Source organism: Ranitomeya variabilis, chromosome 2 (genome assembly GCF_051348905.1).
Source record: "Ranitomeya variabilis isolate aRanVar5 chromosome 2, aRanVar5.hap1, whole genome shotgun sequence".
In the NCBI taxonomy this organism is placed as follows: Eukaryota; Metazoa; Chordata; class Amphibia; order Anura; family Dendrobatidae; genus Ranitomeya; species Ranitomeya variabilis.
The window spans coordinates 368,038,757-368,064,029 of record NC_135233.1 but is presented as its reverse complement, the minus strand read 5'-3'; the positions used below and the strand labels follow the sequence as shown (position 1 = coordinate 368,064,029).

Genomic DNA, 25,273 nt, shown 5'->3' with positions numbered 1-25,273 from the left:
CGCCTGCCGAGCGAAATTATGATGTTGGCAATCGGGAGTTGTTGGCCATGAAATGGGCATTTGAGGAGTGGCGTCATTGGCTCGAGGGTGCTAAGCATCGTGTGGTGGTCTTGACTGATCACAAAAATCTGATGTATCTCGAGTCTGCTAAACGCCTTAATCCGAGACAGGCCCGCTGGTCATTGTTTTTCTCCCGCTTTGATTTTGTTGTCTCGTATTTACCAGGCTCAAAGAATGTGAAGGCCGATGCTCTTTCTAGGAGCTTTGTGCCTGATGCTCCTGGAGTCGCTGATCCTGTTGGTATTCTTAAAGATGGAGTTATCTTGTCAGCTATTTCTCCGGATCTGCGACGTGTGTTGCAGAGATTTCAGGCTGATAGGCCTGAGTCTTGTCCACCTGACAGACTGTTTGTCCCGGATAAGTGGACCAGCAGAGTCATTTCCGAGGTTCATTCCTCGGTGTTGGCAGGTCACCCGGGAATTTTTGGCACCAGAGATCTGGTGGCCAGGTCCTTTTGGTGGCCTTCCTTGTCAAGGGATGTGCGGTCATTTGTGCAGTCCTGTGGGACTTGTGCTCGAGCTAAGCCTTGCTGTTCTCGTGCCAGCGGTTTGCTCTTGCCCTTGCCTGTCCCGAAGAGACCTTGGACACATATCTCCATGGATTTCATTTCTGATCTTCCGCTATCTCAGGGCATGTCCGTTATCTGGGTGATATGTGATCGCTTCTCCAAGATGGTCCATTTGGTTCCTTTGCCTAAGCTGCCTTCCTCTTCCGATCTGGTTCCTGTGTTTTTCCAGAACGTGGTTCGTTTGCACGGCATCCCTGAGAATATTGTGTCAGACAGAGGATCCCAGTTCGTTTCCAGGTTCTGGCGATCCTTTTGTAGTAGGATGGGCATTGATTTGTCGTTTTCGTCTGCTTTCCATCCTCAGACTAATGGACAGACGGAGCGAACCAATCAGACTTTGGAGGCTTATTTGAGGTGTTTTGTCTCTGCTGATCAGGACGATTGGGTGACATTCTTGCCGTTGGCTGAGTTTGCCCTTAATAATCGGGCTAGTTCCGCCACCTTGGTTTCGCCTTTTTTCTGCAACTCTGGTTTCCATCCTCGCTTTTCTTCGGGTCATGTGGAGCCTTCTGACTGTCCTGGGGTGGATTCTGTGGTGGATAGGTTGCAGCAGATCTGGAATCATGTGGTGGACAACTTGAAGTTGTCACAGGAGAAGGCTCAGCGCTTTGCCAACCGCCGCCGCGGTGTGGGTCCCCGACTACGCGTTGGGGATTTGGTATGGCTTTCTTCCCGCTTTGTTCCTATGAAGGTCTCCTCTCCCAAATTTAAACCTCGTTTTATCGGGCCTTACAAGATATTGGAAATCCTTAATCCTGTATCTTTTCGTCTGGATCTTCCTGTGTCGTTTGCTATTCACAATGTATTTCATAGGTCCTTGTTGCGGCGGTACATTGTGCCTGTAGTTCCTTCTGCTGAGCCTCCTGCTCCGGTGTTGGTTGAGGGCGAGTTGGAGTACGTGGTGGAGAAGATCTTGGATTCTCGCCTCTCCAGGCGGAGGCTTCAGTACCTGGTCAAGTGGAAGGGCTATGGTCAGGAGGATAATTCCTGGGTGGTCGCCTCTGATGTTCATGCGGCCGATTTAGTTCGTGCCTTTCATGCCGCTCATCCTGATCGCCCTGGTGGTCGTGGTGAGGGTTCAGTGACCCCTCACTAAGGGGGGGGTACTGTTGTGAATTTGCTTTTTGCTCCCTCTAGTGGTTACTAGTTTTTTGACTCTGGTTTTTCTGTCATTCCTTTTATCCGCACCTGGGTTGTTAGTTAGGGGTGTTGCTATATAAGCTCCCTGGACCTTCAGTTCAATGCCTGGCAACGTAGTTATCAGAGCTAGTCTGCTGTGCTCTTGTCTACTGATCCTGGTTCCAGTTATATCAGCTAAGTCTGCCTTTTGCTTTTTGCTATTTGTTTTGGTTTTGTATTTTTGTCCAGCTTGTTCCTAATCTATATCCTGACCTTTGCTGGAAGCTCTAGGGGGCTGGTGTTCTCCCCCCGGACCGTTAGACGGTTCGGGGGTTCTTGAATTTCCAGTGTGGATTTTGATAGGGTTTTTGTTGACCATATAAGTTACCTTTCTTTATTCTGCTATCAGTAAGCGGGCCTCTCTGTGCTAAACCTGGTTCATTTCTGTGTTTGTCATTTCCTCTTACCTCACCGTCATTATTTGTGGGGGGCTTCTATCCAGCTTTGGGGTCCCCTTCTCTGGAGGCAAGAAAGGTCTTTGTTTTCCTCTACTAGGGGTAGCTAGATTCTCCGGCTGGCGCGTGTCATCTAGAATCAACGTAGGAATGATCCCCGGCTACTTCTAGTGTTGGCGTTAGGAGTAGATATATGGTCAACCCAGTTACCACTGCCCTATGAGCTGGATTTTTGTATTCTGCAGACTTCCACGTTCCTCTGAGACCCTCGCCATTGGGGTCATAACAGCCCCCTACAAGGTCATTAATAAATATGTTAAAAAGAAGAGGGCCCAATACTGACCCCTGTGGTACCCCACTGCTAACCGCAACCCAGTCCAAGTGTGCTCCATTAATAACCACCCTTTGTTTCCTATCCCTGAGCCAGCTCTCAACCCACTTACACATATTTTCCCCTATCCCCATTACTCTCATTTTATGTAACAACCTTTTGTGTGGCACCGTATCAAAAGCTTTGGAAAAGTCCATATACACTACGTCCACTGGGCTCCCTTGGTCCAGTCCGGAACTTACCTCTTCATAGAAGCTGATCAAATTAGTCTGACATGAACGGTCCCTAGTAAACCCATGCTGATACTGGGTCATGAGGTTATTCCTCTTCAGATACTCCAGTATAGCATACCTTAGAATGCCCTCCAGGATTTTACCCACAGTAGAGGTTAAGCTTACGGGCCTATAATTACCGAGTTCAGTTTTTGTCCCCTTTTTGAATATTGGCACCACATTTGCTATACGCCAGTCCTGTGGTACAGACCCAGTTATTATGGAGTCTTTAAAGATGAAACATAATGGTCTATCAATGACTGTACTTAATTCCTGCAGTACTCGGGGGTGTATCCCATCCGGGCCCGGAGATTTGTCAATTTTAGTTATTTTTAGACGCCGCTGTACTTCCTGCTGGGTTAAGCAGGTGACATTTAATGGGGAATTTTTATCACTAGTCATTTTGTCTGCCATGGGATTTTCTTTTGTAAATACTGATGAAAAAAAGTCATTTAGCATATTGGCTTTTTCCTCATCCTCATCCACCATTTCACCCAGACTATTTTTAAGGGGGCCAACACTGTCATTTTTTAGTTTCTTACTATTTATGTAGTTAAAGAATATTTTGGGATTATTTTTACTCTCTCTGACAATGAGTCTCTCTGTCTCAATTTTTGCTGCCTTGATTTGCTTTTTACAGAATTTATTTAATTTTCTGTATTTATTTAATGCCTCCTCACTACCTACTTCCTTTAATTCTCTAAATGCTTTCTTTTTATCCCTTATTGCGCCCCTTACAGCTCTATTTAGCCATATTGGTTTCCTCCTATTTCTAGTATGTTTATTCCCATACGGTATATACTGTGCACAGGTCCTATCCAGGGTGCTAATAAATGTCTCCCATTTTCTTTGTGTATTTTTGTGTCTCAGGATATCGTCCCAGTTAATTGCACCAAGATCCTCTCTCATCCGTTGGAAATTTGCCCTCCTGAAGTTTAGTGTCCTTGTCACCCCCCTACTACCCATCTTATTAAAGGTTACATGAAAACTTATTATTTTGTGATCACTATTCCCCAAGTGACCCCCAACCCTTATATTTGATATGCGGTCTGGCCTGTTGGTTAATATTAGGTCTAGCAGTGCCCCCCTTCTTGTTGGGTCCTGAACCAGTTGTGAAAGGTAATTGTCTCTCATAGTTGTCAAAAACCGATTACCTTTGCTGGAACTGCAGGTTTCTGTTCCCCAATCTATTTCAGGGTAGTTGAAGTCCCCCATAATAATGACTTCTCCTTGAGTCGCAGCTTCATCTATTTGCTTTACGAGGATATTCTCCATTGCTTCCATTATTTTTGGAGATTTATAACAAATCCCTATCAGTAATTTATTATTTTTTCCCCCTCCCCTTATCTCCACCCACAGGGACTCTACATTTTCATTAAATTCACCTATATTATCACGCAGGATGGGTTTTAACCCCTTCACCCCCGGAGCTTTTTCCGTTTTTCCGTTTTCGTTTTTCGCTCCCCTCCTTCCCAGAGCCATAACTTTTTTATTTTTCTGTCAATTTGGCCATGTGAGGGCTCATTTTTTGCGGGACGAGTTGTACTTTTGAACGACATCATTGGTTTTACCATGTCGTGTACTAGAAAACGGGAAAAAAATTCCAAGTGCAGTGAAATTGCAAAAAAAGTGCAATCCCACACTTGTTTTTTGCTTGCCTATTTTGCTAGGTTCACTAAATGCTAAAACTGACCTGCCATTATGATTCTCCAGGTCAGTACGAGTTCATAGACACCAAACATGACTAGGTTCTTTTTTACCTAAGTGGTGAAAAAAAATTCCAAACTTTGCAAAAAAATAAATAAATAAAATTGCGCCATTTTCCGATACCCGTAGCGTCTCCATTTTTCGTGATCTGGGGTCGGGTGAGGGCTTATTTTTTGCGTGCCGAGCTGGCATTTTTAATGATAGCATTTCGGTGCAGATACGTTCTTTTGATCGCCCGTTATTGCATTTTAATGCAATGTCGTGGCGACCAAAAAAACGTAAATCTGGCGTTTCGATTTTTTTTTTCATTACGCCGTTTAGCGATCAGGTTAATGCTTTTTTTTTATTGATAGATCGGGCGATTCTGAACACGGCGATACCAAATATGTGTAGGTTGGGCTTTTTTTTTATTGATTTATTTTGATTGGGGCGAAAGGGGGGTGATTTAAACTTTTATATTTTTTTTATTTTTTTCACATTTTTTTTTACTTTTTTTTTAAACTTTTACCATGCTTCTATAGCCTCCATGGGAGGCTAGAAGCAGGCACAGCCCGATCGGCTCTGCTACATAACAGCGATCATCAGATCGCTGTTATGTAGCTAAAATGCAGGTGTGCTGTGAGCGCCGACCACAGGGGGGCGCTCACAGCCACCGGCAATCAGTAACCATAGAGGTCTCCAGGACCTCTATGGTTACAATGCACAAGCATCGCCGACCCCCGATCATGTGACAGGGGTCGGCGATGCGCTCATATCCGGCCGCACGGCCGGATGCGGTAGTTAAATGCCGCTGTCTGAGTTTGACAGCGGCATTTAACTAGTTAATAGCGGCGGGTGATCGCGATTTCACCCGCCGCTATTGCGCGCACATGTCAGCTGTAAAAAACAGCTGACATGTCGCGACTTTGATGTGCGCTCACCGCCGGAGCGCACATCAAAGCGGGGGTCCCGACATGTGACGTACTATTACGTCACATGTCGGGAAGGGGTTAAGGAAGATTTTACATATAGACACACCCCTCCCCCTCGCTTATCTGTACGGTCATTTCTGAACAGGCTATAGCCCTGCAAGTTAACAGCCGAGTCATGGCTCTCATCCAGCCATGTTTCAGATATCCCCACCATGTCATAATTATGCTCCAACAACATTAGTTCTAATTCATCCATTTTGCTGGCAAGGCTTCTGGCATTAGTATACATGCACTTGATGTTACTCTCTGTACCTCTATTCTTTCTTAAATTACTAACTGTTCTAACCCCACCCCCCATGCCACCGCCACCCCCAACCCCAACTTCCTTATTTGTGCCCAGGTCTCTATCTGCACTATCTTCCCCTCCTATAAAATGAATACCCTCCCCCCCAATCCCTAGTTTAAACACTCCTCCAACCTTCTAACCATTTTCTCCCCCAGCACAGCTGCACCTTCCCCATTGAGGTGCAGCCCGTCCCTAGCGTAGAGCCTGTAGCCAACTGAGAAGTTGGCCCAGTTCTGCAGGAACCCAAACCCCTCCTTCCTACACCAATTCTTGAGCCACTTATTAACCTCCCTAATCTCCCGTTGCCTCTCTGGCGTGGCTCGTGGTACAGGCAGTATTTTGGAAAATACCACGTTGGAGGTCCTTGCTTTCAGCTTGCAGCCTAATTCCCTGAAATCATCTTTAAGGACCTTCCACCTACCTCTAACTTTGTCATTTGTGCCAATGTGCACCATGACCGCTGGGTCCTCACCAGCCCCTCCCAGTAATCTGTCCACCCGATCAGCGATGTGTCGGACTCGAGCGCCAGGTAGGCAGCACACCGTCCGACGATCCCTGTCTTTGTGACAGATTGCCCTATCTGTTCCCCTAATAATTGAGTCCCCCACTACCAGCACCTGTCTGGCCTGCCCTGCTCTCCTATTTCCCTCCTTACTGGAGCAGTCACTCCTCCGGCTTTCAGAGGACATGCCTGGCTGCAGCAGTGCTACCCCTGTACTGGCACCCCCCTCATCTGCCAACTTAGCAAACTTATTGGGGTGTGCCAGATCAGGACTAGCCTCCCTGGCACTCTTCCCTCTACCCCGCCTTCTATCTGTCACCCAGCTAACTGCCACACTGTCCTGCAGCTCCATCCTACCATCCCCCTCCTCATCTATCCCATTGAGCGTCTGCTCTGTGAGCAGAAGACTCCTCTCCATATTGTCTATGGATCTCAGTGTTGCCAGCTGCATATTTAGATCCAGTATCTGGGTTTCCAAATGCACAATGTGCTCACATCTCGCACAGCAGTATGCACCCTCGACCAGCTGGTCAAGGACTGCATACATGTGGCAAGATGTGCACTGGATGGCATTAACAATTGTGGAGCACATTTCCTTATGGGGATTGCACCACACAGAAACGTTAATTAAAAATAAATACAAAGTATTAATTAAAAAAAAAAAAAAAAACAGAAGCAATTCCTCCCTTGGAAACTCCCTGATTCCAAAGTCACTGAATCACAAGTCACACACTTACCGCCGTTCACACTTAGGGTACCGTCACATTAAGCGACGCTGCAGCGATAGCGACAGCAATGCCGATCGCTGCAGCGTCGCTGTGTGGTCGCTGGAGAGCTGTCACACAGACCGCTCTCCAGCGACCAGCGATGCCGAGGTCCCCGGGTAACCAGGGTAAACATCGGGTTGCTAAGCGCAGGGCCGCGCTTAGTAACCCGATGTTTACCCTGGTTACCAGCGTAAAAGTTAAAAAAACAAACAGTACATGCTCACCTGCGCGTCCCCCAGCCTCTGCATCCTGACGCTGACTGAGCTCCGGCCCTAACAGCAGAGCGGTGACGTCACCGCTGTTGCTTTCACTTTCAGTTTAGGGCCGGCGCTTTAGTGTCAGGAAGCAGAGGCTGGGGGACGCGCAGGTGAGTATGTACTGTTTGTTTTTTTAACTTTTACGCTGGTAACCAGGGTAAACATCGGGTTACTAAGCGCGGCCCTGCGCTTAGTAACCCGATGTTTACCCTGGTTACCAGTGTAAAATATCGCTGGTATCGTCGCTTTTGCTGTCAAACACGGCGATACACGGCGACCTAGCGACCAAATAATGTGCAGACCTTCTAGCAGCGACCAGCAATTTCACAGCGGGATCCAGATCGCTGCTGCGTGTCAAATACAGCGATATCGCCATCCAGGTCGCTGCAACGTCACGGATTGCTGGCGATATCGCCTAGTGTGACGGTACCTTTACGCTCAGGTCACACTCAGCTCGCTCACACTCGCTGTGCTGAAGATTTATAGATTTTTTTTTTTCTCTCTATCTCCCCTCAACAGCAATCCACCTTGCTGTTCAGATGCACTTGCAGTGTATGTGTCCATGGTATGTTAATCAAGTTGGTTAGCGTTCCTGATTATGCGTTATATATAGTATACTTACATCAACCAATTCCAAACCAAGGAAAACAACAACATGTGCCAAAGATATTTTCTTAGCATGCTTTATTGGCTAGTGTAATAAATAAAAGACTGTCTGTATTACCGGGTGCTTTCCGCTACCATTAGGATTTTTTCTACGCCCATCTGCTATCGCATAATTGATCTTTATGGTTTTGAGGCATTGTTTTATTTTTTGTATTGTGTGTCTTAGGGTACTGTCACACAGTGGCACTTTGATCGCTCCGACGGCACGATCCGTGACGTTGCAGCGTCGCTTGATTATCGCTCCAGCGTCGTAGACTGCGGTCACACTTTGCAATGCACGGCGCTGGAGCGATAATTTCATGACGTAGTTGCGATGTAGAAGTCATACGGGACATTGGGAATATCGTGCACACCTTTGTTACACGCTGCGATCATGCCACCACAGCGGGACACTTGACGACGAAATAAAGTTTCAAACGATCTGCTACGACGTACGATTCTCAGCGGGGTCCCTGATCGCAGTAGCGTGTCAGACACAGCGATATCATAACTATATCGCTGGAACGTCACGGATCGTGCCGTTGTAGCGACCAAAGTGCCACTGTGTGACAGTACCCTTAATAAAGTTATAACTTTTTATCAAAAAGATTACAACACTTCTTGATTCAGCGTGCAGTTTAACCCCTTCCCGACCCATGACGCCTATGCGGCGTCATGGAATGATCGCGTCCCTGCAGATCGGGTGAAGGGGTTAACTCCTATTTTACCCGATCTGCAGGGAGAGGGGGAGTGGTACTTCAGCCCAGGGGGGGTGGCTTCACCCCCCCCGTGGCTACGATTGCTCTGATTGGCTGTTGAAAGTGAAACTGCCAATCAGAGCGATTTGTAATATTTCACCTAAAAAACTGGTGAAATATTACAATCCAGCCATGGCCGATGCTGCAATACCAGGGTTGGCCAAATAGTAGGTATATGCACAACCAGGAGTGGATTAAACGTAGCCATGGTCCCAGACAGTTTGGAAGGTGTAGGCCCTCCCTAGGTACACGATGTATCACATGACATGTCCCTGTGATAGATCATGCGAGTAACACACAGGTTCTCTGGTGCACATCTGTAGATGGAAAACGACAAAGATAGCATAACGTGTCATGCTAATTTTTCCCTTATATACAGCACTATACAGAACATAGGGCTATGCAAAATAGACCAGGGGTGGGAGAATAATTTTCCCAAGGGCCCACATGACAGACCGTGACTATTGTGGAGGCCGAACCAATAGGAAGAAATTAATTCTGCTCAATATAAATATTAACATATTAGTTATAATTATATTAATTGTATCTTATTATTGAACAAAATTAAGTATGCTAACATCCCCCTATATACAGTATGAGCCCCACATAGCCCTCTACATACAAGTTGAGCCCCCTAGATACAGTATGGGTCCGCACACAACCACTACATACAGTATGAGCCCTCACATAGCTCCAATATGCCAACAAATAGCCCTGTAGATACAGTATAAGCCCCCACATAGTTACATACATACAGTAGGAACCCTCACATAGCCCCCTAGATACAGTATGAGCAACCACATAACTCCCTATATACAGGATGCGCCCCACATAGCTCCCTATATACAGCATGACCCTTAGATTCCAATATGCAGTATGAGCCCCATATCCACCTAAATACAGTATGAACCCTCACATACGCTCCTATATACAGTATGAACCCTCACATACACTCCTATATACAGTACGAGCTCTAACATAGCCTCTGTAGTGCAGCGGGGTTGGTGCAGTGTGATATAGAGGCAGTGACCACAGAAAAGTTCAAAACAAATGTCTTTTAATGTCCAAAGAAACTTACAACCGGAACACAAAAGGTATCTTCCGGATCGCAGCCGGGAAACCAGACAGTCTGTATCTGTAAGCGAGACATGTTGCTTACATTATGTTTTTATATAGCGCTTTACAGTTTGCACACATTATCATCACTGTCCCCGATGGGGCTCACAATCTAAATTCCCTATCTGTATGTATTTGGAATGTGGGAGGAAACCGGAGTACCTGGAGGAAACCCACGCAAACACAGGGAGAACATACAAACTCCTTGCAGATGTTGTCCATGGTGGGATTTGAACCCTGGACCCCAGCGCTGCAAGGCTGCAGTGCTAACCACTGAGCCACCGTGCTGCCCTACAGGATAAGCCCCACATAGCTCCCTACATACAGTATGACCATCAGATTCCTATATACAGTATGAGTCCTCACATAGTCCCCTTTACATAGTATGAGCCCGCACGTAGCTCCCTAAATACAGTATGGACCCCCACATACAGTGGGTACGGAAAGTATTCAGACTCCTTGAAATTTTTCACTCTGCTTCATTGCAGCCATTTGGTAAAATCAAATATGTTTTTTTTCTCATTAATGTACACACTGCATCCCATCTTGACTGAACAAAACAGAAATGTAGAAATTTTTGCAAATTTATTAAAAAAGAAAAACTGAAATATCACATGGTCATAAGTATTCAGACCCTTTGCTCAGTATTGAGGAGAAGCACCTTTTGAACTAGTACAGCCATGAGTCTTCTTGGGAATGATGCAACACGTTTTTCACACCTGGATTTGGGGATCCTCTGCCGTTCTTCCTTGCAGATCCTCTCCAGTTCCGTCAGGTTGGATGGTGAACGTTGGTGGACAGCCATTTTCAGGTCTCTCCAGAGATGCTCAGTTGGGTTTAGGTCAGGGCTCTGTCTGGGCCAGTCAAGAATGGTCACAGAGTTGTTCTGAAGCCACTCCTTTGTTATTTTAGCTGTGTGCTTAGGGTCATTGTCTTATTGGAAGGTGAACCTTCGGCCAAGTCTAAGGTCCAGGGCACTCTGGAAGAGGTTTTCATCCCAGATATATCTGTACTTGGCCGCATTCATGTTTCCTTCAATGGCAACCAGTCGTCCTGTACCTGCAGCTGAAAACCACCCCCATAGCATGATGCTGCCACCATGTTTCACTGTTGGGATTGTATTGGGCAGGTGATGAGCAGTGCCTGGTTTTCTCCACACATACTGCTTAGAATTATCACCAAAAAGGTCTATCTTCGTCTCATCATGCCAGAGAATCTTATTTCTCATAGTGTGGGAGTCCTTCATGTGTTTTTTAGCAAACTCTATGCGGGCTTTCATATGTCTTGCACCGAGGAGAGGCTTCTGTTGGGCCACTCTGCCATAAAGGCCCGATTGGCAGAGGGCTGCAGTAATAGTTGACTTTGTGGAACTTCCTCCCATCTCCCTACTGCTTCTCTGGAGCTCAGCCACAGTGATCTTGGGGTTCTTCTTTACCTCTCTCACCAAGGCTCTTCTCCCAAGATTGCTCAGTTTGGCTGGACGGCAAGGTCTAGGAAGACTTCTGGTGGTCCCAAACTTCTTCCATTTAAGGGTTATGGAGGCCATTGTGCTGTTAGGAACCTTGAGTACTGCAGAAATTCTGTTGTAACCTTGGCCAGATCTGTGCCTTGTGAACATATGACCCAGACCCATTACCACACACTAGGGATGGGTAACACTCTATTCAATCACTAAACATTCTGATCCGCTCAACAGTTTTTGCAATTCTGACCAGTGTCCCTTTATGAGGTAATAACTCAGGAACGCTTCAACGGATCTTAGCGATTCTGAGATTGTTTTTTCGTGACATATTGGGCTTCATGTTAGTGGTAAATTTAGGTCGATAATTTCTGAGTTTATTTGTGAAAAAAGCGGAAATTTGGCAAAAATTTTGAAAATTTTGCAATTTTCACATTTTGAATTTTTATTCTGTTAAACCAGAGAGTTATGTGACACAAAATAGTTAATAAATAACATTTCCCACATGTCTACTTTACATCAGCACAATTTTGGAAACAAATTTTTTTTTTGCTAGGAAGTTATAAGGGTTAAAATTTGACCAGTGATTTCTCATTTTTACAACAAAATTTACAAAACCATTTTTTTTAGGGACCACCTCACATTTGAAGTCAGTTTGAGGGTTCTATATGGCTGAAAATACCCAAAAGTGACACCATTCTAAAAACTGCACCCCTCAAGGTGCTCAAAACCACATTCAAGAAGTTTATTAACCCTTCAGGTGTTTCACAGCAGCAGAAGAAACATGGAAGTAAAAAATGAACATTTAACTTTTTAGTCACAAAAATGATCTTTTAGCAACAATTTTTTTATTTTCCCAAGGGTAAAAGGAGAAACTGGACCACGGACGTTGTTGTCCAATTTGTCCTGAGTACGCTGATACCTCATATGTGGGGGTAAACCACTGTTTGGGCGCACGGCAGGGCTCGGAAGGGAAGGAGCGCCATTTGACTTTTTCAATGAAAAATTGGCTCCAATCTTTAGCGGACACCATGTCGCGTTTGGAGAGCCCCCGTGTGCCTAAACATTGGAGCTCCCCCACAAGTGACCCCATTTTGGAAACTAGACCCCCCAAGGAACTTATCTAGAAGCATAGTGAGCACTTTAAACCCCCAGGTGCTTCACAAATTGATCCGTAAAAATGAAAAAGTACTTTTTTTTCACAAAAAAATTATTTTAGCCTCAATTTTTTCATTTTCACATGGGCAACAGGATAAAATGGATCCTAAATTTTGTTGGGCAATTTCTCCTGAGTACACCAATACCTCACATGTGGGGGTAAACCACTGTTTGGGCACATGGTAAGGCTCGGAAGGGAAGGAGCGCCATTTGACTTTTTCAATGAAAAATTATCTCCATCGTTAGCGGACACCATGTCGCGTTTGGAAAGCCCCTGTGTACCTAAACATTGGAGCTCCTCCACAAGTGACCCCATTTTGGAAACTAGACCCCCCAAGGAACTCATCTAGAGGCATAGTGAGCACTTTAAACCCCCAGGTGCTTCACAAATTGATCCGCAAAAATGAAAAAGTACTTTTTTTTCACACAAAATTTCTTTTAGCCTCAATTCTTTCATTTTCACATGGGCAACAGGATAAAATGGATCCTAAAATTTGTTGGGCAATTTCTCCTGAGTATGCCGATACCTCATATGTGGGGGTAAACCACTGTTTGGGTGCACGGCAAGGCTCGGAAGGGGAGGCGTGCCATTTGACTTTTTGAATGGAAAATTAGCTCCAATCGTTAGCGGACACCATGTCGCGTTTGGAGAGCCCCTGTGTGCCTAAACATTGGAGCTCCCCTACAAGTGACCCCATTTTGGAAACTAGACCCCCCAAGGAACTTATCTAGATGCATAGTGAGCACTTATAACGCCCAGGTGCTTCACAGAAGTTTATAACGCAGAGCCGTGAAAATAAAAAAATAATTTTTCTTTCCTCAAAAATGATTTTTAGCCCAGAATTTTTTCTTTTCCCAAGGGTAATAGGAGAAATTGGACCCCAAATGTTGTTGTCCAGTTTGTCCTGAGTACGATGATACCCCATATGTGGGGGTAAACCACTGTTTGGGCGCACGGCAGGGCTCGGAAGGGAAGGCACGCCATTTGGCTTTTTGAATGGAAAATTAGCTCCAATCATTAGCGGACACCATGTCGCGTTTGGAGAGCCCCTGTGTGCCTAAACATTGGAGCTCCCGCACAAGTGAACCCATTTTGGAAACTAGACCTCCCAAGGAACTAATCTAGATGTGTGGTGAGCACTTTGAACCCCCAAGTGCTTCACAGAAGTTTATAACGCAGAGCCATGAAAATAAAAAATAATTTTTCTTTTCTCAAAAATGATTTTTTAGCCCACAATTTTTTATTTTCCCAAGGGTAACAGGAGAAATTGGACCCCAAAAGTTGTTGTCCAGTTTCTCCTGAGTACGCTGATACCCCATATGTGGGGGTAAACCACTGTTTTGGCACACGTCGGGGTTCGGAAGGAAAGTAGTGACGTTTTGAAATGCAGACTTTGATGGAATGCTCTGCGGGCGTCACGTTGCATTTGCAGAGCCCCTGATGTGCCTAAACAGTAGGAACTCCCCACAATTGACTCCATTTTGGAAACTAGACCCCCAAGGGAACTTATCTAGATGTGTAGTGAGCACTTTGAACCCCCAAGTGCTTCACAGAAGTTTATAACGCAGAGCCGTGAAAATAAAAAATGTGTTTCCTTTCCTCAAAAATATTTTTTTAGCCCAGAATTTTTTTATTTCTGCAAGAGTAACAGGAGAAATTGGACCCCAAAAGTTGTTGTCCAGTTTCTCCTGAGTACGCTGATACCCCATATGTGGGGGTAAACCACTGTTTTGGCACACGTCGGGGTTCAGAAGGGAAGTAGTGACGTTTTGAAATGCAGACTTTGATGGAATGCTCTGCGGGCATCAGGTTGCGTTTGCAGAGTCCCTGATGTGCCTAAACAGTAGGAACTCCCCACAAGTGACTCCATTTTGGAAACTAGACCCCCCAAGGAACTTATCTAGATGTGTGGTGAGCACGTTCAACCCCCAAGTGCTTCACAGAAGTTTACAACGCAGAGCCGTGAAAATAAAAAATCATTTTTCTTTCCTCAAAAAAGATGTTTTAGCAAGCAATTTTTTATTTTCACAAGGGTAACAGGAGAATTTGGACCCCAATATTTGTTGCCCAGTTTGTTGTGAATACGCTGATACCCCATATGTGGGGGTAAACCACTGTTTGGGCACACGTCAGGGCTCGGAAGGGAAGTAGTGACATTTGAAATGCAGACTTTGATGGAATGGTCTGCGGGCGTCACATTGCATTTGCAGAGCCCCTGATGTGCCTAAACAGTAGAAACACCCCACAAGTGACCCCATTTTGGAAACTAGACCCCCGAAGGAACTTATCTAGATGTGTGGTGAGCACTTTCAACCCCCAAGTGCTTCACAGAAGTTTATAACGCAGAGCCGTGAAAATAAAAAAAAATTGTTCTTTCCTCAAAAAATTATGTTTTAGCAAGTAATTTTTTATTTTTGCAAGGGTAACAGGAGAAATTGGACCCCAACAGTTGATGCCCAGTTTGTCCTGAGTACGCTGGTACCCCATATGTGGGGGTAAACCACTGTTTGGGCGCACGTCGGGGCTTGGAAGGGCGGGAGCACCATTTGACTTTTTGAACGCAAGATTGGCTGGAATCAATGGTGGCGCCATGTTGCGTTTGGAGACCCCTGATGTGCCTAAACAGTGGAAACCCCTCAATTCTAACTTCAACACTAACCCCAACACACCCCTAATCCTAATCCCAACTGTAGCCATAACCCTAATCACAACCCTAACCCCAACACACCCCTAACCACAACCCTAACCGCAACACACCCGTAACCCTAATTCCAACCCTAATCCTAACCCTAATCCCAACCGTAACCCTAATCCCAACCCTAACCACAACTGTAACCCCAACACACCCCTAACCCTATCCGTAACCCTAACCACAAGCCTAATCTTAACCCTATTTCAAACCCTAGCCCTAATTCCAACCCTAACTCTAATTCCAACCCTAACCCTAAGGCTATGTGCCCACGTTGCGGATTCGTGTGAGATCTTTCCGCACGATTTTTGAAAAATCTGCAGGTAAAAGGCACTGCGTTTTACCTGCGGATTTACAGCAGATTTCCAGTGTTTTTTTGTGCGGATTTCACCTGCGGATTCCTATTGAGGAATATAGTGACAGCTAGTTGCTAGTGGTCGTAACCATGGACACCTAAGGTAATGCACTGTCTACACATGAGGAAAGAGACATAGCGAATCAGAAAAACTATACTACATTTCTAATTGGATGTATTTGCTAATATTATTACACCTACTATATATTGGGCTAGGATCTTGGAGATGGGAATACCCCTTTAAGGATCCTGATTTCTGATTTTTAGACTGCTGATCCTTTTTGTTCTGTAAGAGAGTGAGCACTCCTGTATCTGGGAGTCGGCCGAGATACCTGCTGGCTATGTAATGTGTATTGGGGGCTTTAGCTGTATAGTTTGATCAGTACTTGAGGCCCCCCACCACCTCTGTACTCTTGCTCTTCACATCAGTTGGCTTTGAGTCTTTAGCTTGCCTTCTTCAAGTAATTCTCCTGATTCCTTTCATTAAAAATCAGTGACCAACTCCAGATGTTCTACATATTGTTTAACTCGCACCACGGCCAACTGATGGTCGTAGACCCGCTGTGAAAAGCCTTTCATGGCTGCGGTGGGTGGACACACTTCCTTCTGTTCCTTCTATCCATCTCCTATTTAGACTCATCAGTCCATAAAACCTTCCTCCTATTCTCCGATGTCCAGGCTTCTCCAGCCCTTGTGCCACCATTCTTCCTATTTGCTTGGCTTCTCATTAATGGCCTCTTGACAGCTACATCTGCTTTTAGACCAAGCACATTGAGTTGATTCAGGGAAAGAGACATCTGTGGACTTGTTAGTATCTAAAACAAGACTTTTTTTTCCATGGTTGCTGCCATCTGATTTCAATTTTTAAACATTTTTTTTTTACTATTCTATTTTTTTTTACACTTTTTTTGGCTTATTTTCTGATATGTTTTCACCATTGCTTAAAAAAATAAATAAATAAATCTAACCTACATTTGTATCATCACTGGTTTGGAGGAGCAAATATGCATTATTAGCATGTGTTAAGAAGCGCTGCATTTATTATGTGCGGCAGAAGCCCGAGCTCTCATCAGCCCCTCATTGTATCACATCGTCCCTCATCAGTCCCCCCTGCGCTATTAGATTTTTTTCTGTATGGCTGCTGAGTGGCAGACAGATGAGATGTTGTAACTGCAGATATCAGCCCCATACACAAACAGCACCTGCCCAAGGGGGGATGGAGGGTGCTTAATGCACGCCGCCTGCCTCTATTGTGCACAGAACAATTGGGGAGTGGGGACCAACGAGGAGGGGGCTATTAATCTGTCTTCGCTACTCACAATGAAATCTGGTTAAAACCACATGTCCCCAACCCCCTACACACTCCTATTTACCTTGATGACCGTCTGGCAGGGTGCACGGCCCATAACCAGTCACCATATGCTGCTTTTAGGTCTTTGTGCTCAGACCAACTCATCTCGTCTTTTATCTACCCTGTCCAATGTGTTTAGCTTCGAAGAATGTTGTGGAAGGATTGGGAGAAGCCAGAGATGAGCAAACGGCGAGGTTAGATGCAGAAGATTTACAGAGGCATTGAGTCACAAAAAGTTGCGCTATATTCGTAGAGTTCTCTGGCCGACTGTGTCCTCGTGAATTGGGAGCACCGCAGGACTTCACGTGATGCCTGTTTGCTTATTCAGGCCCATAATGAGCGACGCAGATAATTGGGACTCATTTTGGAGAGAAAAGTCAGTGTGAAAAGACCAAGCAAGGGTTTAAGCTCAGGGCAATTATCTGAAGACACGGTTTACATTCATAGAAATGCTCCAGGTTCCGCGATGCACAGCTGGTCGCGCACGGGGCTTTTGTGCTTGCAACCTATAGGATTATATTATAAGATCGTCATCGCTTTAGGCGAGAAACTTAGATGTACGAGGAAGCGAAAGGGGTGTTTATAATGTGATACGGGCGTCATACATGCTGTAAAAATAAAGGTTCGTGGTTGTGTACAATATAGTCATTGATGTTAGATAAATGCCCTATTTCTGTAGGCAAAAGTGCGCGAGTAGAAGGTGAGGGCTTCACTGTGATTTTTTAGTAGCACTTCTGATTGATTTTGACTATTTAGCACCATCTAAAGTCCAAAAAGTTGCATTCAATTGCGTGGACTGCAGCTGTCACTTATTAGTAGAAAATAATCAGTTGCATTAAAAAAAAAAAAGTTGCAGTGTAGTCCAGGTCTTAGGGGTGGTGGAACAACAATCTGGCCAGTTGACAAACCCCCAAAAATGTAAAAATTCATTATTCTTTTGTGGACTAGTTTAAGGCAGGTGTGGAAGAAATGCTGCTCTAAAAAAATAGAAGCGTTTATTTTTATCAATTAACAAAATTCAAATGTGAATGAGCTAAAGAAGAATGGAAATGACATCAATATTTGGTGTGACCGCCCTTTGTCATCAAAACAGGATCAATTTTTCTAGGTGCATTTGCACAATCTCATGTATTTTGTAGGATTATACCAAACAGGTGATAATGATCATCGTTTCATATTTACGTTGAAACACAGTCATAAATAGAAAGAGAAATAGCTGTGTAGGAGGCTTAAGACTAGGTGAGACACATCCAAACTATGCTACAAAGGTGAGGATGTGGAACACAGTTTCATGTCACAAGTCATACACCATGGCAAGACTGAGCGCAGACCCAAGGTAGTTATACTGCATCATCCCAGGCAGAGATTTCAAAGCAGACCAGGGTTTCAAGATGTGCTCTCCAAGCTCTTTTGAAGAAGCACCAAGAAATAGGCAGTGGTGAGGATCACAGACACAGTCGGCCAAGGAAACTTGGTGCAGCAGATGAAAGGCACAACATGCTTGCTTTCCTTCAAATTCAGAATTTGTCCAGCAGTGCCATCAGGTCAGAACTGGCAGCAACCAGTGGGACCCAGCTACACCCATTATGAGAAGTCTGGTTAGAAGTGGTTTTCACAGAAGAATTATGGCCAAAAGCATTACCTTTCGATATGGAAATAAGGCCAACTGACTCAACTATGTATGAAAATAGAACTGGGGTGCAGAAAAATAGCAGCAGGTGCTCTGGACTGATAAGTCAATACTTGGCTGTAACAGAAGGCAGTTTGTTCACAGAAGGGCTGGAGAGCGGTACAGTGACAAGTGTCATCTGCAGGCAGCAGTAAAGCATGATGGAGCGTCCCTGGAAGATTGGGGCTACATTTCAGCAAATAGAGTTGTGGACTTTGCAGGAATTAATGGTGTTCTCAATGATCAGTAATAGGCTACGGTCACACGGTCAGTATTTGGTCAGTATTTTACATCAGTATTTGTAAGCCAAAACCAGGTGAGGAACAATCAGAGAAAAAGTATAAGAGAAACACGTCATCACTTCTGCATTTTTGACCTTCTCCTGGTATGGCTTACAAATACTGATGTCAAATACTGATAATGTGACCGTAGCCATAGAGTCTGATACTTATCTATCATGTAATACCATCAGGGAGACGTCTGATTGGCTCCAAATTTATTCTGCAGCAGGACAACCACCCCAAACATACATACAATGTCATTAAGAATTGGTGTAGTGTTTGATGGAACTTGGCAGCAAGGCTGTCCCAAAACATCTTAGTGAACTAACTACAGATCTTCTGTTGATGTTGACCACAAACATACAGCTAATGTCATTAAGAACTATCTTCAGCAAGAAGAAGAAAACTGAGTCCTGGAAGTGATTATACGAACCCATATAGCCCTGATCTCAACATCATTGCATCTGCCTGGGATTTCATGAAGAGACCAAAGGATTTGCACAACTTGACATCCACAGAAGATCTGTGGTTAGTTCTTCAACATGTTTTGGAACACAACCTCCTGCTGAGTTCCATCAAAACTGGCACAAATTCTTAATGACATTGGCTGTATGTTTGGGGTTATTGTCCTGCTACAGAATAGATTTATGGCCAATCAAGGTCCTCCCTGAGACACGTAGCCTTGTTTCCATCTGGAGGGTGTTATGATCCGGTGACCTTGGAGCCGCATGAGACTTTCTCAGGAGTAGGTGGAACCTGTACTGACCGCAAACCCTAAACTGACATTGCAACTAGAAGTAGCCGTGGGGTGTACCTAACACATCCTAGACACCTCGACACAGCCGGAGGACTAAATACCCCTATAGATGGAAATGGGAATTCTATCTTGCCTCAGAGCAGAACCCCAAAGGATAGGCAGCCCCCCACAAATATTGACTGTGAGTATTAGAGGAAAGACACACGCAGGCAGAAATCAGGATTTAGCAAAAGAGGCCACGCTAGCTAAATAGGAAAGGATAGGACAGAATACTAAGCGGTCAGTATTAAAACCCTAAAAATATCCACAGCAGATAGTACAAAAATTCCACCATCTAACTAAAGACATGGAATGTATATCTGCATCTCCTGAGAATCCAACTTGACTGAAATATCCAAACACAGTCTAAGCTGGACAAGAAAAAACAATGAATAGCACTGAATTGTAAAGCACACAGCATGTGTGCTGTAGAAACAAAAACCAGACACTTATCTTTGCTGATTTGGAGCAGGGCAGGAGGAACCAGACAGAGATGCAAACCCTCCAAGAACAATGGACAACTGGCAAGGGCTAATGAATCCTGCACACCTAAATACCCCAGTCAGAGCTGCAATCAGCAGGGTCACCTGCCCAGGATTGCAACCCAGGGACAACTGCACTACCACCAACAACCACCGGAGGGAACCCAAGAGCAGAATTCACAACAGGAGTGTGTGGCTTTTTGGCCGCAATTCTTCCATAAAGACGACTTCTCTAAACATTAGATATTTATAAATATCTGGGTCCCAGTAGTTGCTGCCTGGTCTGAACTGATGGCACTGCTGGTCATCTTCTCATTTAGAAGGGATGTAAGCATTATGTGTCTTTCATCTGCTTTACTTGGCCGATCTCTGTATCTACGGTCCTCATCGTTGCATCTTTCTTGATGCTTCTTCAAAATAGCTTGAACAGCATATCTTGAAACCACAGTCTGCTTTGAAATTTTTGCTTGGGAGAGACCTTGCTGATGCAGTAGAACTACCCTGTATCTTGTTGCTGTGCTCAGTGTTGCCATGGTGTGTGACTTGTGACATGAAACTGTCTTCCACAACCTCACCTTTATAGCAGAGCTTGGTCTTTCAATCTACATCATTATCACTCACTTGCTGTAAGTGGTTATTTATACACCTGACTATAATCTTACAAATTCCAATCTAGAGGAATGGATGCTATTTTGAAGGTAAAGGGCGGTCACTAAATATTGATGTCATTTAGTTTTCATTTTTCTTCATTCACTTTTTATTTTGTTAATTGATACAAAATAATCTATTAACACTTCCATTTTTAAAAGAATTTTGATTTTTCAGCATTTTATCTACACCTGCCTAAAACTTTTGCACAGTAGTGTATTTATTTGTTTCTTATATGTTTTTGTAAAAATTGACATTTCTATGCAGAAGATTTATTACAATGTTGTGGGCTTGCCCTTTCTTCATATGTAACCGACGAAGGAGTCTGAAACGCGTTGTACAATACGCTCCATTATTGGACCTTTTTTTTTTCTAAATTGTCAGCAGTTCCCAAGTGAAACTGTTACTGTCACATGTGAATTGATTATGTTCTAAATTAAGGCTTTCAATTTGCCCGGTTCTACCGGTGGAGCGCCAACATCCAAACCTAATCTGCGTCACAGAGTTTTGCCATCCTTTGAATAACTCTAAAAGGTGAGCGGATTTCTTTTTCCCTTTTTTTTCAGCATTTTATGATTGTACAGTATTACACTATGGAGCGCTCCTATTATCGTTTTTAATTTTGAGAGCAAAAATTGACTGCAGTTCCCGTCTCTCATTGACTATCTGCCATCTGGGCGTCTAAATGGTGGATGACTTACTGTCTATGATGGACCATGATTTTGTGAAACGGAATAAAATTGGAAGTTTTATCTTGGATGCTGGCTGACTTTTTCTTCAGTAGGGCCATATTATAGGGGAAAATAACTACTTTGACTCATGCAATTTTTTAAAAAAAGCACATTTATATTCAGGAATGTTTAAACCAATGGGTCTGATCAACTTGCCGACACTTTTGAAGGGTTTAGCATGCAGCTAGGATATCGAAATTTAGCACAAAAAAAAACACCATGGTTAACATGCCGTGCCTGCACCTAAAAGTAAATTGGTTGGTTACTTGGGCACTATATGGCACTGTCATTCATGTATGATATTAATATTACTAAGACACTATTATGTGGAGACATCTTAGCAATATTATAATGTTTTCCTTATAAAGGGATCAGATAAACACTTAGCCTAAAGCACCTTCTCCTCTATCGGGCTTGTTGGGATGTATTGAGGCATTAGACAGCTCTCCCGCCTCAGCCATACACAGGAACACCAGGCTCCGTGTTCTTTTCGAAAGAGCCACTGCCAGACTCCTTTGGCAGCATCTTATTACCTGGAGATCAAAATTCTCGACCATTGGAAATCAAACCAATCTTTGCTGATCCTTCTGTTCTCCAAAATCATTACTTAGGTGAGAGTCGGGAGGCTCCCATACACCTTGGACAGTCTGCCGAGTTCGGTCGCCATTAGGTAGATGGCTGTCAGCCATCATACGCCATCTCAGATGACCCTCACATACAAAGGAGCGCTAGTTTGGCCGAGCGCTCCTGTGTTCTCTATGAAAAAGCTACTAACTTACCGCCAGCGGCTTTTCTTAGGTAGAACAGTGCGATCGGCAGTCCAAAATTGGACATGTCCGATTGTCACCTCCCCTGACCATCCGTGGGCTGCTGCCCCATACACATTAGCCCATTGGCCGAGTCCATAAATATCGTTGGGTTCAACCAACTTCAGTCTAATGTGTATTGAGGCCCTTAGTTTAATCTGTATTTGGGACTTTTGACACTTTATGTTATGGGTAAAGCAGATATTATAAAAGAAAAGAACAAAAGAATGGCACAAAGAGTTGTAGTAGGAATTCAGAGATACTCACGCTCAGCACAGTATTCTCCCTTCCAGCCATTCAGACATAACCGCGTTCCCTCTTGGTCACAAACATAATGTCCGAAAGTGTCATCCCGCGGTCGGCAGTAATCAGAACAGCTGTCTCCGTAGTAATGCTCGTCACAGGTGACATGATAGGAGTAACGTAATTCACTCTGCTGCCCGAGGTGTATGTCCTGAGACCAGTCTTCGCCGACAGATAGGCGTCTACGAGTGGCCAGGCGGCTCAGTAGGTTGTTGGGGTTTTCTGCAAGGAATGGAAAATGCATACTTCATGTAATTACAGTATCAGCTTAACCTTTCTACAGTGTGAATAATGAATATTTAAATTACAGCTTTGCTCTAAAAAGTACAGTACAGACATATTCATCGATGACGACATCTAAGAAAGCATTGCCCTAAAAAGAAAATTTTAGATGATAGTGAAAATTAAAAAAATGATCAGAGAAATCTGCTTCTTTCTCCTCCGTGACTGATCTGTCACTGAAATCTGTATTCTGGGTACTGCGATAAGAGATTACAATTGGTGCTCATAAATTTCTATGGAGAGGGGAGGAGCCAGAGGCCGACACAGACATTCCGCTGCTAGTTCCATAGAACTTTATGAGAAGCAACTGTCATCTCCTATCTCAGTAATAGGAACATTCCTTTTCACTGAAGACACATTGTACCCAAGAACTGACAATTTTGTGACTTAAGGTACCTTCACACATAACGATTTCGTTAACGATATCGTTGCAACGTCACGCTTTTTTGTGACGTAGCAACGATCCCGCTAACGATCTCGTTATGTGTGACAGCGACCAACGATCAGGCCCCTGCTGGGAGATCGTTGGTCTTAGGGAATGATCAGGACCTTTCTTTGGTCGCTGATCACCCGCTGTCATCGCTGGATCGGCGTGTGTGACGCCGATCCAGCGATGTGTTCACTTGTAACCAGGGTAAATATCGGGTTACTAAGTGCAGGGCCGCGATTAGTAACCCGATATTTACCCTGGTTACCATTGTAAAAGTAAAACAAAAACAAAAACAGTACATACTCACATTCCGATGTCTGTCACGTCCCCCGCCGTCAGCTTCCCGCACTGACTGTCAGTGCCGGCCGTAAAGAAGAGCACAGCGGTGACGTCACCGCAGTGCTCTGCTTTACAGCCGGCGCTGACACAGTCAGTGCGGGAAGCTGACGGCGGGGGACATGACAGACATCGGAATGTGAGTATGTAGTGTTTTTTTTTTTAACTTTTACAATGGTAACCAGGGTAAATATCGGGTTACTAAGCGCGGCCCTGCACTTAGTAACCCGATGTTTACCCTGGTTACCCGGGTGCGGCAGGGGGACTTCAGCATCGTTGAAGACAGTTTCAACGATGCCGAAGTCGTTCCCCTGATCGTTAGTCGCTGGAGAGAGCTGTCTGTGTGACAGCTCCCCAGCGACCACACAACGACTTACCAACGATCACGGCCAGGTCGTATCGCTGGTCGTGATCGTTGGTAAGTCGTTTAGTGTAACGGTACCTTAAATGATCAGACCAGGAGGAGAAAGAAGCAGATTTGTTTGATAAGAAATATTACAAGGTTTCTTATTTTAATTTGTACTATGGACTCATGAAAAAAGACCAATGCAAGATCAATCCATTCACACTCTTACTGGGCACATTTTCAGTTATTTTCCTTTATTCAGTTTCAAGAACTATAACAAATGTTTGATTTTGAATATTCAAAAATTTTGCACCTTGTTTTCGTGATATATTGTGAGTAATTTTTTGTTATTTTCATATTCTCTTTTTTTTTCCACATCAATGGGAAAACAGATGAAAAATGTCTGTTTGTCACTTTTTTTATAACCAGAAATGAGCACCAAAATATAAAGTTTGTTCCCTATTACATAAAAAAACATTTTTTATATATTCGACACTTTTTTTTCCTTTACGAGGCGAGGCTTTTTTTTAATTGTTATTTTTCTTGTTTTTTATTTGTTTATCGAGTATTTTTTCAGTTATTTCACATAGTGCCCCATAAGGTCATAAAGGACATCTAAGGGGCATTTAAATACTTTTTTTTACATGATTTCTCCTGTGACTAGGGATGGTAAACTAGCCCCGGTTAAAGAAGAAATTCAATCTCCCGGCCACATAGCAGAGCTGACTACTCTGTACAGGGGAGGAAGCGCTTTTAGCTTTTCCTATTTGTTGTGTACACAGTACTTGTTTAGCACTGTGTATACAGCTATCGGGAAGGCAAAGATGGTAATAAACCATCACTGCCTTCTCTATGAGGAGTCTGGCTGTGTCTGACGCCAACTCCTCTAACCCACAGAGGCACAATCTCATTTATCTACTATGGTCCGTTAAGGTGTAGTTAAGTTCCCTTTCTCAAGTTTCTCTTTTTAGGATGCTTTTAAACCGATTCATTGGTGGCATTAGGCAACAGCTGATCGGTCAGTCAACGGTGGTTTAACCCCTTCCTGACCAATCAATTTTCAATTTATGTGCCTTTATTTCTCCTCATCTTCCAAGATTGAGTGTTGCGGTAAATGTGAAAAATGTTTTCAAATGCGTTAAAATTTGGACAGAAAAACAATTCCGCATTTGTTTTTTGGAGTTTTGTTTTTACAGCATTCATCATGCTGTAAAAAATTAACTGGGAACACGATTTTACAGGTCAGTACCATTATGGCGCTACCAAACTTTTATGTTTTTTTTATTATTTAAATAGTGCACAAATTTTCAGAAATTAAAAAAAAATTATTTTCGCT

At 44.0% G+C, this 25,273-nt stretch overlaps 1 protein-coding gene across 1 annotated transcript in view; it reads right to left on the bottom strand.

Annotated features, from left to right (window-relative positions):
• Window positions 1-25,273, bottom strand: part of DLL3 (delta like canonical Notch ligand 3) — a 129,132-nt gene that overhangs the window by 75,015 nt on the left and 28,844 nt on the right. Inside the window, exon 4 of the mRNA XM_077285897.1 lies at window positions 22,508-22,765. Coding sequence (XP_077142012.1) covers window positions 22,508-22,765 — 258 coding nt within the window. The remainder of the gene's footprint in view (window positions 1-22,507; window positions 22,766-25,273) is intronic.